At 37.7% G+C, this 19279-nt stretch overlaps 1 protein-coding gene across 4 annotated transcripts; it reads left to right on the forward strand.

Moving 5' to 3' along the window:
• Positions 1-1349: 1349 nt before the first annotated feature.
• Positions 1350-18797, forward strand: zyd (sodium/potassium/calcium exchanger zydeco). 4 transcript variants are annotated; one of them, XM_034983659.2, is made up of 10 exons: positions 1350-1541; positions 14284-14472; positions 15273-15460; positions 16028-16214; positions 16288-16362; positions 16441-16775; positions 16891-17053; positions 17132-17233; positions 17327-17448; positions 17798-18797. In XM_034983659.2, the coding sequence occupies exons 1-10, from the start codon at positions 1523-1525 to the stop codon at positions 18023-18025; spliced, it is 1608 nt and encodes a 535-aa protein (XP_034839550.1). In that variant the 5' UTR covers positions 1350-1522; the 3' UTR covers positions 18026-18797. The 4 variants fall into 4 exon arrangements, with proteins under 4 accessions (XP_034839550.1, XP_034839553.1, XP_034839552.1 ...); XM_034983662.2 differs by having other exon boundaries at positions 16540-16775; XM_034983661.2 differs by having other exon boundaries at positions 14290-14472.
• The last annotated feature ends 482 nt before the right edge of the window (positions 18798-19279 follow it).

Consider the following 19279-nt stretch of genomic DNA (forward strand, 5'->3'; position numbering starts at 1 on the left):
TATAGTCTATACCATAGATTAATTATTGGTCTCGCTTATGATCTATGCTTTTAACTATTTATGCAGCGCACGCCACGAAAACTCTCAGATGAGACGATTTACTCAGACTTAATTCACATTATTACAATTTTTTTAGGGATCCCCAAGTTTTTGGAAAATTATTTATACCTACAGCTTATGTGACTCGCTGATAATGTAGCTTTCTATAGGTGAAAGAAGTTCTAAATTGATACAGGATTAAGTAGTCTTTGATTATCTATTACAAACAAACAAACAATCAGACCTTTTCTCTGGATTTAGAATAGTTTCTGGTTTAGAATAGTTACTGGAAGTTTAGAATACTTTACTGGTCCAATGCAACCTCATGTACCCAGGTAATTAAACGTAATTGACGAAGTGCGCTAGGCTTAGGCTGTATATCCACTGAAACGGAGCGGATTAGAGATTCTATAAAATGACACCAAGATAACGTAATAATTTGTTTAATGTCTATGTCTCCTAACTGTCCCGTCTGTTTAATTCAACCCATTACAGGCTCACTACTGAGCACGGGTCTACTCTCAGAATGAAAGGGGTGTGCTTTGAGAACATTATGGAGAACTTCACCGTTAAAGCAAGTGATATTTATTTGCTTAAAACGCTATGTGCGTTAATTTAGAGGTACATACCCACGATCAAACCTCCCCAGTAGGAGACGGTTGTCTTAACCGTACGTCAAAAGTACGGTTCACTGTTGAAATAAGGACTAAAATCGTACTTTTAACATGAAATTTGATACATAAGTTTCAGTGGTCGGGAACCCTTGAGTTTAAGGTGTATGAACTCTTAACCCGGCAGATTAGAGAAATCACAGCCGGAGTAATTGCAAAGATCTAGTTACAGAGCAATTCCATTCATGGTTTGCTTGATGAGCAGTTTTTCGAAAAAGACTACTTCATTGCATTTACTAGCTGGCCCGCCCATTGCTTGCCGACTTCGTCCGTGTGGATTTACATTTTTGGTCTTTGTGGATGCAAAAAATCACGTTAATCAGTTGCACCGTTGCGACGTGATTGAAGGACAAACCAACAAACCAATAAACAAACACACGTTCGCATCTATAATAAGGGTACTGATATTTGTCTGCTAGTCATCCTAAGACAGCTGTTACTTAATTACATTTGGTTGATCTATTCTTGTTTCATCTTAAATCTTTCTTGCCATGGAAACGAATAATGTTTGCTTCTTGTTAATATAATAGAACCACACCAATTAAACCATCTAATAAAAAAATCAATTCAATCAATGGCGATTCATACACAATGCGTGTTGGGGCTGGAGCCGCGCTCGGAGTCACTCCATCACTGCGCCCGAGCGCCGCCCGACGTACGTGTATTGTATGAGAATAAATAATTGGCGCCCGTATTCTTCTTTTGACGAGCTCTCGGCCAGGTCCATTATGTGCCGCCGATCGCTGCCCGCGGCATTTGGACGCCACTGACGACGCTCCCGGTCGTCTCCGCGCGATCTCTCCGCCACCACGATGAATGCCTCCGAGCGAGGTACGTTCACATTTTGCCGTGGGTACCCGTCCCTAGCCGGGACCGTGAAGTGCACGCCGCGTACCCGCAAGGTTATACATCGAAACAGGTCGGAAGTGCGTCCAATTCTCTGTGAATGGCTAGGTCACACTATTGCGAAGCTAATGGGCAGGGCAGAAGATTATATCAGCGGTCCGAGTGCCTGTTATTCTAAGTGAATGTAGTGGCTTGTGGCATCCGTGAGACCAGCTCGCGGCCCGTAAGTATGGAAGAGTGACGGTGCGTCATGGCCTACGATGCGACAGGTATGTGCTTCAGCGATAATCCCTCACTACCGCCATTTAGCACGAATAAAGATCTCTCGAGCTCTATTATTGAATGCCCGAAAATGGTCGTAATCTCGAGTAAATTCACAAATTACGGGTGTGGCTGCCTGGACAATGGGCATTGGTAAATGTTGACAACATACATACCCGGTGGTTTGATCTGCGCTCACAATTAGTACTAAGTACTCTCGAGAAAAGAGTTTGGTGTTGTTGATAATAAAATTGACTTTTTTCTCGATATGTATTTTTAGATTTGTAACCGTCGAATTGACCGAGGATACGGTATAATATGTCACTTCATATTGGCTTGATATATCATACTCGTTAGATACGTATCATTGATTGTACATATCCCCACATTGCTGACTTGAAAATTTATAAAATGAATGTTTATGTTAACCGCTCATTTTATGGCTAATTTGTTACGTTAAATGGTCATGTATGAGTTATTTTTATTGACATATTAATTGGCTGTCCTTAATTAAAGTTACGCCAATCATTCTAGATTTGCTTCTTCTATAAAGTGGCATCAATCCTTTTGAGCTATTTTCTTTATATTTGAGTTTATTGTGTACTTACTATCATTGTAGATTGTAAGGTATAGCAATTTAGAAGACATGTCTCAAAAGGTTTATGAAAATGTATGGAAAAAGGGTACTTAGGTATATCAAGAATCATGCCATGATTAGTCTGTAGGCTGGATTAAAAATTATGCTTAGAAACACGAGCGTCAATTTACCATTTATGTACGTTTGGGTCAATTTAACAATCGCGAAGTGAGTAACTTTGAATGAGGCTACGGATGAACATACTTATTTTTCTTATTAAATTAATTATGTCATCAGTATAGTTCGTTATTATTTCTCGTTGGTGCGTTAGCCAAGTTTCTTGCTGGTTGTTCTAAGTTGGAAAGGTTCTTCTCTATACCTTCAAACTTCGATAAAAAGCTATATTTTCCTCTAGCTTTTTATTTACCATGTACCTTATTGTTCTACTTTTACAACCTATCTATGCTCCTTTCTTCCAAGGATCACTCGCAGAGATTTCACATAGAGACTAACATATGCCCAAGACATCGTCCACGTGGACTACGGAAATTTCACCCCCTTAGGGGTTGAATTTTCAAAAATCCTTGCTTAGCGGAAGTCTACCTCATAATAGCAATCCGTCCAGTGGTTGAGCTGTGTGTTGATAGAGCAGTCAGTCAATCAGTCAGTCAGTCAGGCAGTTAGCTTTTCTTTTATATATACTATAGACTATACGACACAATATTATGTTTTACGCCCAGCTCCTTGTATAGTGTTGTAAAGTGTTTTGTACACGCTTACGCGCGCCTTTGGTGTGACATGCTGTCACATAGTTTCGACCGCACTCTGTTTTTGTTACAGGCTTTAGCATAACAATAACTTTAATTCTTGTTTTTCCTTTCATTGGTTGTGTTAAGGTTACACAGGACCTTCATCTCTATGTGTAGCTAATTCTGTTATACCCACACAATTATCTAAATATATAAAAGGAATAGGTGACTGATCTATCAACGTACAGCTCAAACTACTGGACGGATCAGGCTGCAATTTGGCATGCAGATAGCTATTATGATGTAGGCATACGCTGAGAAAGGATTTTTGAAAATTCAACTTTGGGGTTTGAAATTTGTGTAGTCCACGCGGATGAAGTCCCGACCATAAGCTAGTCTCCAAAATAAACTACAATGCCATGTCCTAATATATTATTGCTATCCGTTTCATAATGGACCCTGACGAAAAAATTTGCACTAGATAATAATAGGTATAGCCATGTCAATTTATTTTATAGATGTTATACAACAAAGTTTATATTATACCACATTATACCGATCATTTATATCACCCTGGATTATCTGTCATCTAATTTATACCAGTCACTAAGTATACTGTATTGAAGTTGCGATTCCGCACTAGATGTATGGATGTGCGAAGAATATTTGTTGCCAAATTGTAAGGTCCCCTCGCCGCGCCGCCCACATTAACAATTATTCTTCTACATGTACATTGGCAGAAAAATAATGTGTTGCTATGACGGAATACGGACCAAAGTCTTTGAACAGTATGTGTTGCCAGTACATAACATGGATCCGAGACATTCTCTATAAGTACTATTGTGTATTCTAATTAGTATTTTGACGCAGTTTTTGCATAACGCAGTCCTATCCTCTAGGAGAAAGGACTATTTTTACCATGTAGGTACCAATTTTTAGGGTTCCATTTTTATAATTTGGTGTTTCTCCGAAATGTCGGCTGTAGATTTGTCTAGATCAAAATTCATACTAATAAAAAATACGAACGAAGTCTCTATATACAATTTCTCCAAGTGAGCTTTCTAGTTTTATTTAAATACTAAGTAGGTATATCTCAAATAATTTGGTTTTTCCAATTATACGGCCAGTAGGTCTTTTTAGGGTTCCGTACCTCAAAAGGAAAAACGGAACCCTTATAGGATCACTTTGTTGTGTGTCTGCCTGTCGGTCTGTCAAGAAACCTACTTCCCGTTGACCTAGAATCATGAAAGGTAGGTAGGTGGGTCTTATAGCTGGTATAACGGGATAAATCTGAAAACCGTGATTTGTGGTTACATCACACAAAAAAATTTAAATTGTGGTCATAAACTAATAATTAGTATTTTCAATTGTCTAAGTAAGATAACTATATCAATTGGGGTTATTATATGAAAGGTGCAGGTAGAAACCTGTGCATTCTAAAACAGATTTTTATTTATTTTTATGTATCATAGTCTTTGAATTAACCTGCAAAATGTCGAAAAAATACGACTGTAGTACGGAACCCGCATTGCGCGAGCCTGACTCGCACTTCGTCGGTTTTTTCTACCTTCAGCGTATGTCCTCGTATAATAAGGTTGGTCTCGGGATCTTACGGAAATCTAACTTTTAGCCAATGATCTTCTCCTCTTTTCATCTCTTTTCCTGTTTTTATGTTACCCCTGATTCACAACCATAAATCGATTTGTCTTTTCACAAACTTATTACTAGCTTTTACCCGCGACTTCATTCCCGTTCCTCGTGCGTTCGCAACTAATTTTCGAACCCCTATTTCACCCCCTTAAGGATTGAAGTTTTAAAAATTCTTTCTTAGTAGATGTCTTCGTCATAATAGCTATCTGCATGCCAAATTTCAGCCGGATCCTTCCAGTATTTTGAGCTGTGCTTTAATAGATCAGTCAGTCAGTCAGTCAGTCAGTCACCTTTTTGTTTTATACATATATTTAGAAGACTAGATGATGCCTACGATTTCATCCACGTGAATTTAGATTTTTAAAATCCCGTGGAATTTTTAATTTTTCGAGATAAAAATAAGTAGCGTATATCCATCTCCGAGATGAAAGCTATTTTTGTACGATTTTAATCATAATTTGATAAGCAGAGGGACTACGAAAAGGTTGACAAACAGACAAGGGTATACTTTCGCATTAATAATAGGTACTAGTAGATATGATATCAAGTAGTTGTAGCTGAGCGTCTAGTTTCATTTTATAGTTCTGTTTTTGTTTTTTGTTTTGTTTTTTCTTTAAAAAAAAAAGAATATTAGCCATGTTAAATGCCAAATATTCCCCTTTCCTCTCCAACTAAGCGTCAAGCTTGTGCTAGGAGTAGATACGACCATAGTGCAACGGGCGGGGTTTGAACCGTCGACCACTTCGTCGTTCACCACGTCGTTGTAGGGTTTTCAGTCCACTCCTTTACCCGTTGAGTACTCCAAATCTTATAATATTATATAATAAAAATGTTATATCGGCGCACGTACGATTTTCCTCTCCCCTTCGTCCAGGTTCTGGAAGGAATAAGTGGTTAATTAAAATGATTTTATATTACGTCTTCGGCCGAGTTTAACGGGCCGCATACGTCGGCCAGTTCCTAAAGTTAGAAGTAGGGGCGGTACAGGAGAGCGCCTCATCCGGTTTACAATTGACAATTTGCTAGGGCTGACACGCTTGGTTTTCATAGCATCTTAGTGTCAACTATGATAAGATTAAAAAAACATTAGACTTAACTAGGATCCTGCTACTAAGTATCTATAAGTCCCGCAAATTGCTACTGCGCGTGGCCGCTATTTTAGTGACGTCAGCGCTAGACTGAAGTTTCGAGCTGATGGTATATTTTTACTTGAATATACGTCTGTCAAAATGACGTCATTTTAATGTTAATGAGACATGGTTCCAGCGCAATAGCAATTTGCGGGAGTTATACATATATGTATACTATTGTATGTTGTGTAATATAATTAATATTAGTCGAAGGTCAACTTTTTACTAAACTGACTATATTGAAGATCGTAAGCTTAGGTATATATATCCATTCTAATGAATAAAAAAAAATCCTCCGAAGATATTCATCCGGCATCATTGAGCCAGCAGGGATTAGTCGGAATAATGGCAAGAGACCTTATGGATTGAAGCTGGTTCCCTGGGAATAGGGACGGGCGCTAATGTGGGGCGCAACTTGCGTTGACACATTGGCCCCGTGTCATATCAGGGATACAGCATCAAGACCGGGAGCCGCAGCAGAAATAGCTGAAAACGGCAAGCGGCGCAAGTATGCCTCTCTTATCGAAAGTTTTTCACAAGATTCCGTGCGACTCAACAACTTGGCAACTTCCATACAAATCACAAAATCTAGCGGTCGCCGTCGACTGAGTTGCCGGGCAACTAGTCGACCGTTCGTAATGGGTCTAATCTCTAATTTATATAGAAGTCGCATGGAGTTGCGGCGACTCCGTGCGCATAGGTACGGTAACTTTAATATAAATTACACATTCTTAACGGCCGCGGTCGACTGAGTTGCCGGGTGAATAGGCGACCGTGCGTAATATGTCTTAGACCCAGTGGTCTCGAATCTGTGCGTAGGTTTTCTCTATAGCGTAAACCCCACTAAAATGATTTTCACGAATTCCAGCTGAGCGAAGCCGGGAGCAGTCAGTTAGTTTAGTATGGGCGTGAAAACGTTGCGTTATTTGCCATCTCCAACTTTTTATCCTCTCCAACTAAGCTAAGAGTAAGTACGACAATAGTGCAACGGGTAGGAGTAGAGCGTAGCGAAACCAATAATTAATCTATGGGGTTGGATTAGAACTGCCGACCTGACGAATTTTAGTCCGCTTCTTTAACCAACTGAGTATCAAATTTTTACTGTTTCAATGACCTTACATAATATTGTATGGTAAAATTGACACAAATCTACCTACCCACTAAATAGATCTAATTGCAAAAAACACTAATTTAATACTTAAGTGCATAAACAAATCATAATAATATTATGAAGATACCGAAAACTTCTTATCTCTTTAAAATAACTTAACTACTTACAAACTATACTTACATTAGATTTCTTTGAATACCTTCTAAATATATTCGTATAGGAAATTTTTCACACATTTGCATTTTTACACTTATAACTCACACATACACGCAAACAGGTATACAACAAACATACACTATAGATACTATTTTTATTAATTTATTCCGGAGAGGTCATCTACGTATAGTACGCAACAGGTTAAAATGGCAATCGGGGAGGAAACACTCCGCACAGCCTAATAGCTCCCGCGCTAACTCGGTGCGGGCGAGCGCAGGTGGCATACGGGTGTGCGGGGCGTCCCCCCGCCTCCTACCACAATTGCCATCTCAACCTGTCGCGGACTATATTATATACTTAATATGTGTTTATATGTATATTACACATTCATCTTAATATCACGAATGTTTTTGCCGTTTGTATTGTATTTTATGTGTATTTCCTTTTTGTCAGTTATTTTTCTATTATTTTAGTCTGTGGGGGAGATCACTGCCTATAATATGAGTGCACAAAATATCATCTTAGGCATCAGAGGCTCAACCTAATTTTGGCAGTAATATTATCGAAAAAATAAATTTTATTTAATAGGAAGATACAAAAAACAAAAATACGCACTCTGCCTCGTTGCGGTGGTTTAGATGATATTTTCGATTTGTAATTTTTATGTTCTAGAATAAGTTTGGTATCTTTGTTTTTTGTATCTTCCTATTAAATAAAATTTATTTTAAAAAATAAATGATTTATTTATATATCTACTTCACTTTTGATAAAAATTGATCAAATTAACTGATCGATTAATGCCAACACTGCCTGTAGGTACCAGAAGCATTAGTAAAGATACCCGCTAATTACAAAGATTCTAATTATTAGACCATTAGTCTCAACTAGGTGGGTAGCATTCATTACAGTACTAAGCACTCATCGAGTACCTAAGTACTTAAAGATCCTTGATCCCATTTTCTAGAAAACTAGCGGCCAATAGAGATTGTACTATCGAGGCACTTAATGCGGACTTCCTGTCTTCTTTCATCTGTCAATTTCCTCCTTACTGCACTTGGCGGTATCTCAATGAGATGAGGCACGCTCTATTCCACACATCAAAAACTGTAAGGGACACATTGCCAGATTACGGCAAAATTTGAGTTAGCACGCGATTTTAACGGCACGGTACGGCATGTTTTAACTGGATAATGGTGCTAATTCAGTTGTACAATTGTGGCTAATTCCGTTGTACACAATCTCTTAACTAATCTAAAATGGCACGTCTAAATCTATTGCTATCCCTTTCATAATGTTGCATGTGGAAAAGGATAGCACTAGATTTAGACCTGTTAGTTTAGTTTAGTTTAGAGATTGTGTAGATCAAGAGAATCAGCCCCATTGTCTCTGAACTAAACTAAATAAGCAGGTCTAAAAGTAATGCTATTCTTATCCGCAGGGAAAATCGTAGCACTATTTTTTTTATCTCTAAATTTAATTTTATTCAAATTAATCACCTCATCTGGCGATAGAGCGGCTGGCTCATTTTTTTACCAGACTACGGCAAAGTGTGCTTTCTTTTAATAGAGTTATTCGTTTATTCAGATGCTATGTAAAGGGGCCGGGGGATGAGCCGTGATAGTCTAGTGGTTAAGACATCCGCCGCCCATTCGGGAAGTCATGGGTCCGATCTCAGGCATGCACCTCTAATTTTTCGGAGTAACGTACGTTTTAAGCAATTAAATATCACTCGCTTTAACAATGAAGCAAAACACCGTGAAGAAATTTGCATGCCTGAGAGTTTTCCATAATGTACGAACGTATCTGAAGTCTGCCAATCCGCGCTTGGTCAGCGTGGTGGATTGTAACCAAACCGCTTTATTCTGAAAGTAGACTTGTTCTCAGCAGTGGGCCGATAATAGGTAGATCATAATGTAAAGAACACTACCCGGGAAGAGATGGATTTGCCCACCGTGCGGACTTTGCACGCAACATATAGGTATCTACATTCATGAGATGTTGTGGTTATTCTCTAAAATCGGTTAATCCGGTTAGGCGAGTTGACGCAGAGGCCATTTGAGACAATTCATGTTGACTTTGCTATTTGTCGGAGCGTTTTTAGAGAGGAAGTTGCATTGTTTGTTTGTCATCAACGATGCCTTCATTTAACCGTACGTACCTACATCATTCGTTATATTATTAAGTTAATAGCTGACTATATTGCTGATTTATAGCTGACTAACCTGCATCATCGTCCGCTTGGACTACACAAATTTCTAACCCCTTTTTTACCCCCTTAGGGGTTGAATTTGCAAAAATATTTTTTAGCGGACGTGACCTACGCCTTATTAGCTATCTGCTTGCTAAATTTCAGCCCGATTTGTCCAGTAGTTTGAGCTGTGCGTTGATAAATCATTTGGTGGGCCTCGTGGAATTTACGGTAGAATTTAATGCGGGTATCCAGTGCTTAATAAAAACACTGCCTACATCCCTTCCAAGTTAGCTCGCTTCTGTCAGATTGCATCATCGGTAAAGTGGCTAACTTGTATAAGATAAACGGGCAAGTGGGAGTCGAACTCGCTCGCGAAGTGTTCCGTAGGTACCGTTGTACAAAATTACGTACTTTTTAATTTTTAGGGTTCCGTTCCTCAAAAGGAAAAAGGAACCCTTATTGGATCACTTTGTTCATTGTTGTCTGTCTGTATGTCTGTCAAGAAATCTACAGGGTACTTTCCGTTGACCCAGAATCATGAAATTTGGCAGGTAGGTAGATAGATCATATAGCAGACTAAGGGGAAAAATCTGAAAACCGTGAATTTGTGGTTACATCACACAAAGAAAAATTAAAATGTGTTCATGAACTAATAATTAATATTTTCAATTTCCAAAGTAAGAATACTGTACCAAGTGGGGTATCATATGGAAGGGCTTTAACTGTACATTCTCAAACAGATATTTATTTATTTTATGCATAATAGTTTTGAATTTATCGGGCATAGTGTCGAAAAAATACAACTGTTGTACGGAACCTTCGTTGCGCAATTCTGACTCGCACTTGGCCGGTTTTTTTCGGAAGCCTTGTAATTATGGATCTCAGAACCATCAATCGGCATTTTGTCAAAATAAACTTTGTACCTTTAAACAACTCTGTGTGGTTGCATGTGAATAAAGACCGAAAATGCACTAGAGTAAAACAATCAAGGTCGTTATGTCCAAGTCATAATCCTAGGTACTTTAGATAACACTTACAATCACCATAATAAGTAATAGAATTTATCGATAGGCCAGACGATACTTCATTTCAAGAACGCACTTTATCTGAAGTTAGTTCTGCATCCATTAAGTAACAATTTTGCTCTAGGAGATATTGCATCTCTCTCTTTCCGGCCGTTCCTTCATTGCTGAAGATCGTGGTCCTGGCAAACTGCCCTCGAATGGATTATCTGTTTCCACCGGCTTCTGTTGGTGGCTATTTTCACAATGTGATAAAATCCACACCTGCTGGACTCCCTTAGCTGGTCGGACCACCTAGTCGGTGAGCTGCCTCTCGCTCTTTTGCCCTCAGTGTTGTTCGTCACTATTAGCTTTTCTAAGCTGTCGTCCCCCCGAAATATGAGAGTAATCGTTGGTAACATATGGAGGAGAGATGAGCAGTGTGTGACCTTTACACAAGATTAAAAAATGTGTTAAAAGTATGCTCCTAAAAAAAGCATAATTATACAGTCGAAGACTATGTAAATGATAAAAAAGCTTGGATTTGACTCGCTCCAGCAATGCACGGGGCTGCAATGGCTTGTATAGTATTGTATAATAACATTGTAAATTGAAAAATTAAAAAGAGCAACCGCCGAGTTTCTTGCTGGTTCTTCTCGGTAGGAACGGCATTCCGAACCAGTGGTAAATTAAAATTACCCGACTATTCAAAAGCACTTGTAAAAAGTTTACTTGAATTTTAGAGCCGCAATAGCTCAACCGGTAAAGGTGTGGACTGAAAACCGAAAGGTCGATGGTTCAAACCATGCCCGTTGCACTATTGTCGTACCTACTCCTAGCACAAGCCTGACGCTTAGTTGGAGAGGAAAGGGTAATATTAGTCATCTAACATGACTAATATTCTTTAAAATAAAAAATAAAAAAAACATATTCTATTCTATTCTATTCAGAGTTGCAAAAGGATAAACACGTTTGTGCGCTTGGCAGTCCACGGAATCCGTAGCATCAGATAGCAACAGATAGCCTACATAAATCACAACTTGGAAAAACCGGTCAAGTGCGAGTCGGACTCGACGGGATTGCGTTTTTTACAAAAGACATTTGTACCTAAAATAAGTTCATGTTTTATGGGTACGAGGAATCTCTGGAGGCTAAATTAATTGACTCCACAGTTCGTAGAGGTCAGCTGATTCTATTGAGTTGATCATTTAGAATTATAGGTATATGGATTAATTTGTCATTAAAATCTAGTTTAATAACCTCTATCCATTAATTATTTGCACATTGCTTTATTTATCACTTTCTTTAAGCTTATGTAAGGGCAAATCTAAGATTTTCCTCAGGGTCACAATAATTATCAACTGATAGATGTCCACTGCTGGACATAGGCCTCTTGTAGGGACTTCCACACGTCACAATCTTGCCTGAATTCAGCGGCTCCCTGCGACTCGTCTGACTGTCCAACCCTTTCGCCGATTTTGATGAAATTTGTTGTAGATAGTTTGACATCCCTGAGATGAACGTAGGTTACTATTTATTTAGTCTCGGAAAACAAAGAGTTCCGTCGGGATTTTTGGAACCCTAAATTCACGTGGACAAAGTCGTACGCATCACCTTACTATATGTTATATAAAGCGTATCTCTGGATATATCCACATCTTTTTTGGCACTATCGATAATATCGTCGATAAGCACAATTCTGTTTGCCCACCAATCATCATCATCATCACTGGCTCACTACTGAGAACGGGTCTCCTCTCAGAAAGAGTTTGACAGTAGTCCACCATGCTCTGGTCAAGTGCGGATCGGCACGTACACACACCTCTGAGAACATTATAGAGAACCCAAGGCTTCCTCACAATGTTTTTCTTCACCGTTAAAGCAAGTGATATTAAGGTACTTGCTGAAAACTCCAAAATGTTAGAGCTGTCCCCTCCCCCGAATGGAGGCTGACGTCTTAAATACACTAGGCTCTTACCGTTGCGCGTCAGCTAACAAGCAACAATAATCATCGTGAGATGCTAGTAAAAGTATGCGATTGCATGATTTGCGCACCGACAGTTTTCTGTTCCTAGTGACAATCTAACTTTTTCTACTACAAGATATATGGTAATTAGCGTTGTGTAACGGTATATGCTCACGCACGATACTGTGCGTGTGATGTATTACTTAATAACAAGTAGGGTTGTCCCGTATTTAATGTTTAAGTAGTAATGACGCTAAATCATTAGGTTCCGTCCTAGGTTATCTAAATAGGTTATCAAAATAACCAATTTTTCGTAACCAGCTACGAAACAAGATTAATATTTCGTCTTTTCGTAAGTGGTTATAAATCAACAATATTTTACCCGGGTTCGTAACGGAATAAGATTAATGACTTTTTGTCACTGGTTACTAATCAAGGTTAATTGGGTTCCTAACTGACTATAAAATGAAAAATCTTTTTAATTTGTCAAATTGGCTAATTTTATAACCAATACCCGGATAAAATATTCTAATAATTAATAACCTGTTACGAAAAGACTAGAAAGAAAATATTAATCTTATTTCGGAGCTGGTTACAAAAAATTGGTTACCAAAGTGGACGGAACCAATCATTATCTACATCAAAATATTAAAATTGGACGAATAAAATTAACATTGGATGAATATAATAAATCAGTAGCTCAGTAAAGAAATTATTAGGAAACTATTTAGGTATAGGTAGGCTATTTAGGTATTTATTAGGGTTTTTCAAAATAAGCTAAGAGGTAAATAAACTAGCCGACCAACACTTTGTAAATTATTAAAATTACCTACGTGAGGCTGATACTTACAAAATATATTATGCTAAATATACCTACTCATAAATTGTTAACAGCACACAACAAAATAATGATTCGTTTGATACGTAAGAATTTATTCGTTTCTAAAATAAGAAATAGCTCAGAGTTTCTCTTCATGATCAAATTAGAATTGAGGAGATCTTTAGAAAAACTAGAATAGGAACCAGACATAGTCCAACCGAGCGAGATTTTACTTTTATTAATTAGTTCATTATTTTTAAAATGTGGATACATTAATTATGTAACAACCCTAAATAAGTAACCCTTTTTTGCACATAATTTCTTTCTATTCTGCATGTGATTGTAAATACAACAGATTCAGTCGGGAATAATAAACGATAGGTATTTATAAATAGGAACATGGTTACAATATTTATTATAAAAACCAGCCATGTGCGAGTCAGACCGCGCACCGAGGGTTCCGTACTAAAATCGTATTTTGTACGACAAATTTTGAAATAGTGATGATCAAAAAAATACCCATCTGAGTTTTTTGCGCCACGGGCCACGGTACGTTTGGAGCCCTCGTATTTACGTAATACGAGTAATCATCACCACTACATCATCTTACAAATCCAACAACTGACAATCAAAAAGAGAAATGGTACAAATCATTACCCATATTATAAATGCGAAAGTGTGTTTGTTGGGTTGTCTTTCAATCATGTCGCAACGGAGCAACGGACCGACGTGTTTTTTTGCATGAATATAGACCTCGAGAGTGACATAACTCATAAGCTACTTTCTATCCCAAAAATCAAAGAGTTCCCACGAGATTTTCAAAAACCCAAATTCACGAGAAATCGCGGCCATCGGCCGCGGGTTTGGGTTTTGAGTTTGAGCTATTAAAATTACTAGCTTTATCCGCAACTTCGTTCGCGTGGACTACACAAATTTCAAACCCCTTTTATCCCCTTAGGGGTTGAATTTTCAAAAATCCTTTCTGAATGGATACCTGCAACATAATAGCTATCTGTATGCCAAATTTCAGCCCAATTCGTCCAGTGGTTTGAGCTGTACGTTAGTAGATGAGTCAGTCAGTATGCTTTTCTTTTAAAATTAAGATATGGTGTTAGTTTCAGACGGCTACATTCGCAACTGTACCCCACCGGCCATTGACGACTTCCCTCCGGGACTCTTCACGGAGCTGCAGAGACAACACGGAGCTATTGTCTTGCACGCACTTATTTCTATCTACCTCTTTCTGGCTCTCGCCGTCGTCTGCGATAAGTTTTTTGTACCTGCCGTCGATAGGATATGCACGGGTAAGATGTTACATATTTATAATATTTACCCATAATAATTATAAATGCGAAAATGTGCTTGTTTGGTAGTTCGTTCTTCTATTACGTCACAACGGAGCAAGGGATCGACTGTTTTTGGACGGATATAGTTAAGGACCTGACGTAGACTACTTTTTATCCCGCAAAATCAAAAATTTCCCACGGGTTTTTTAAAAACCTTAATCCACACTGACAAAGTCGCAGGCGTCGGCTAGTTAAGTACATTATAAACGCGAAAGCGTCTGTCTATATGATACTTTTTTACGGCTCAACCTTTGAAACGTTCATCAAGATCGACGAAATTTGGCATAAATAGATAGAGCTTAGAAACGGACTTTAAAATCACTTCTAATTTATTTTAGATAAAAAAGTTACCGAAACCAAAATCCACGTTGATAAAGTGGCGGACTTTAGCAGTAGTTACCTACCTACTGTATTATTTTATTGTTAGCAAGATAAGATGTGATCTATTTTTGGACGCAATTAAGTCTATTTTATTGTCTACTACTAAGCTATTAATTTACAGTAAAAATATATAAATTTTTTTAACATCTGAGCGACCCCTTTTCCTTTTCTATGCCCATTTCCACTATGCAAGAAATCTTGTTTATTGAAAGTTTAGTATGGACTAGGCCTATGAAAATATTGTCATCCGTATTACAGGTATAAGGAATATCTAAGCTCCCATTACTTAAAATAGTTATTTTTCAATTATTTATTAGTATCGATACATCAAGTGTAGTAATAGAAAGTTTTAAAACGAACTATGTTTCTCATTTCAGCACTAAATATGACAAACGACGTGGCTGGTGCTACGTTCATGGCTGCAGCTACGTCAGCACCTGAACTCTTCGTGAACGTTATCGGGACATTCATCACTGAAGGTGATATCGGGGTGGGCACCATCGTCGGATCAGCTGTCTTCAACATTCTAGCAGTTGCCGCCTGCTGCGGTATAGGAGCTGGGATGGTATAACTATTCAATCTAAGATATATCATATATCAATCAATATTCCTATATACATGGTGAAATTTTAGTGGTTGTCTTCCCGCGGCAGAACGATTGGCCCTCAGTAGTACTATCGAAATTTTGAGTTAAACTTAAAAAATAAAAAGTTTTTGTTTTGAAATAATTAAAAAAAATTAACAACTCGAAAGTGTGAGAAACAATAGTAACGCCCTAGAAGTAACGTGAATAGCAGGTAGGTACATCCACTCGATCCGCGCTGCCAATAAAGTGAAAAAGTTTAGAGCAAAATAAGCTCTCGCTCGTAGTGATTCGACATAAACTAGCCTGCACGCACGCGGTATCACTATTGGTTCGAGGTCTCATTCGATTTTTGTTTTTCTCGATTGTAAATTTGACATTTTTGACTCTAATATTTTTTTATATTTATAAATCAATTGTAATACCACGACAAAATCATCTCGCTTCGGGAAAACAACCATCAAAATTTCAGCGTGTATAAATATTCTTAGACATTTCATATCGATTATACATTCTTCCTCAATTTAATTCAAATTTTTTGTGTTCTAGGTGGTACCACTAGACTGGTGGCCTTTAACGAGAGATTGTTTAGCTTACGGCATTACCGTCTCTATCCTTATCTGCATCATGCATGATGAGTACGTGCAGTGGTATGAAGCCTGCCTGTTGGTCTTATTATACGGTGTTTATATTTGTATCATGTATTATGACAAATCTATACAAAACTTTGCTAAAGGTGAGATTTGTTACATTTATCTCGATTCATAGTGAAACTTGATTTATTTTAAAAATTGTCTTTGTTACAACAGGAAGTTGGAAATGCGTTTCCGACATGATAAAGAAAGATAGCGAAAAACAAGATACTACATTGCCAGTTGACAATGGTTTGTAGGATTTCAGTATTTTGTAGCAATTTTAATGAACGTTAATTTCTTTATTTTGCATTAAATATTTAATTGCAGAAAATAAAGATTCTAAGTCATCGTCAACAATTAAGAATGAGTTGTCGGTAGATCATCACCAACACAATGGTAATGTCAAAAGTGTATCTCTCCATACAGATGCGAATGAAAAGAAGGCAGTAGTAGATACCTCTCTTCCGACTGAGAAAAGTAAAAATGATGATGATACTATAAATGTGCAAGCTGACCCTAAGGTTGGTACAATGGAAATCGCATGCCAAGAAGATACTCAAGAGGTAAACCAAGGAAATGTAGAAGAAGGAAACAAGGCAATAGTGGATGCATATGAACATTCATTGTGGAAATGGCCTACAGGAAGGAGTAAACTCACAAAGGTAACTAATCAAAATAGTTAACTGTTACTTTGTTACAGTTCTATTAAATTTGCTCATTTGACTTCTGAATATAATAAATATGTACTCGTAAATACTACATAACTACACTTTGCAGATAACATGGATAATAACCTGGCCTATTCATCTCGTATTTTTCTTTACGATTCCGGACTGTGAGAAACCTCGATTTAAAAAGTGGTTCCCAGTAACTTTTATGATGTGCATCGTTTGGATTGGATCATTGTCTTATATCGTTGCATGGATGATTACGATTATTGGTAAGATCTCAAACAATTATTGTAGAGTTTATTTTTCTACGTTGTGACGATAAATTCTGTAAATCAAATCGTGTTTAGGTGATACCCTGATGATACCAGATTCAGTTATGGGGATAACATTCCTAGCTGCTGGAACCTCAGTGCCAGAGGCTGTCTCTAGCGTGATTGTTGCTAAGCAAGGTACGTCAACACCGATAATTTGCTTTTTATTCTACCCTTAGAATAACAGAAACTATACATTATAAGTTGTGCATAAATCTTGGTATCTTACAGGACACGGATCAATGGGTATAAGCAACTCAATTGGATCAAACACCTTTGACATACTACTTTGTTTAGGATTACCCTGGCTTATCAAAGCCTCGCTGACTCCTGCAGAACCTGGCCACTATTGGGTTAGATTTCTATTAACATTTCATTATATTTAAAAAAAAAGCGATTTTTTATTTGCAAATACGCTGCGAATGTTCTGTGTGATATCTTATTGCTGTGCGATTTTGGGCCCATAGTTTAATTATGAATAATCTCCCACAAATTTCCAATAGTATATTAAATGCTTGCTATATTACGTATAAAAACTGCTGTCAATAAATGTAAATCTTCGTATTTTTGTTACGTGTCGGAGAGATTCTCATAATTAGATGATCTTACTGATTCTCAATTTGATGAAATGTGCATTGTATTGCTTTGCGTTTACTGTTTGTTAGTATATTTTTCTTGTGTAACTTTCTCTTCTTTTAATAGGTGAAGATAAACTCGATGGGCCTCGAATACTCCGCTATATCACTGTTATCGACTCTGCTGCTGCTGTACTTGACTTTCTGGTTTAACAAGTTCAAGCTAGATGCAGCTGTGGGCAGGGCGTGCTTGGCGATGTACGCGATGTTCTTGGTGCTAGCTACACTTATTGAATTAAATGTTTTCTTCCCGGTGAATGTGCGTACTTGTAGGAGATCGGAGCTTAAATCTTAAAAGCTGAAACACAGTGCGTGATGTGCAAGTACTGCACGAACGTCACACCAACGCGCGTAATGCAAGAACTGTGTGAAACACGTCACACCGAACCGCGCGACAGCGCCAACCGGAGCGAGGGGCATATGCGCGCTTCTTAGTTTTAATACCTTCTCAGTTCTAAATGTATTAGAACTTCTAGAAGTAATTCCGGATTTGCACGCTGCAGTTGCGCATTGTGTTCCAACTTTCAGGCTTAAAACGTTAACTGGTCTTTTCCATCTACAGTGGTGGTAGATTATGACAATTTTTCAAACAATTATTATTATTGTTAAAATTATTATTTTTCTTAAAAGATGCAGTTTTAATGTTTTGTTTTATATAAAAAGATAGTCTGTATTTTTGAGCAATGTTTTTAAAATAATAAGTTTATTATGAAAGAATTAGTTTATTAAAATATAGTACCTAATGTTTCTTCTAAAATAATGATTTAAGTTTGTAAAGACTTTTATTTGTATCGTGGCACAACAAATCAAAGAAAGAAGGAAGACGTTATATAGGTACCCACTTTTCGAATTCAATGCCAAATGGTTTTTAAAAGTTATTAGATATTGACTTTTGTTTTCAATTAAACAAAAAAATATCAATCTAGATCACCCTTTTCTTACGTTTGCTACGGATGCCTAGGTTTCTATTTTGGTACTATCTTAAGTTCTTGATTTTTTTGTAAATAGCTACATTTACTTCGTAATTGTATCAGCTATTAAGGATTAAATATAATATATAATTTTTATTTAGTGTTTTATTAGTCCCATAATATTCCTGTGAAGTATATCAAAAATGGATACTAAGGAGGCGAGTTTGTGCAGGTATAAATAAGATCTGCGTAGTGAGTACTTTATGTAGGTTTCTTCATCCTTAAAGGCGACCTTGGTGATCTCTCTGGCACAGTGGTAAGCGCTGTGGTCTTATAAATGGGAGGTCCCAGTTTCAATTCCTGGCAGGGGCAATTTTTGTATTTATATTTTCTAAATTGTCTCTGGTCTAGTCTGGCCTGGTGGGAGGCTTCGGCCTTGGCTAGTTATCACTCTACCGGCAAAGCCTTACCGCCAAGCGGTTTAGCGTTCTGGTATGATGCTGTGTAGAAAGCGATGAGAGGTAAGTATGGGTTTATTGAAACTGCCATACCCCATACCAAACTGCCCCTTCCAAGTTAACCCGCTTCCATCTTAGACTTCACCATCACTTACCATCAGGTACGATTACAGTCAAAGG

This window comes from Maniola hyperantus, chromosome Z, assembly GCF_902806685.2.
Source record: "Maniola hyperantus chromosome Z, iAphHyp1.2, whole genome shotgun sequence".
NCBI classification, from domain to species: Eukaryota; Metazoa; Arthropoda; class Insecta; order Lepidoptera; family Nymphalidae; genus Maniola; species Maniola hyperantus.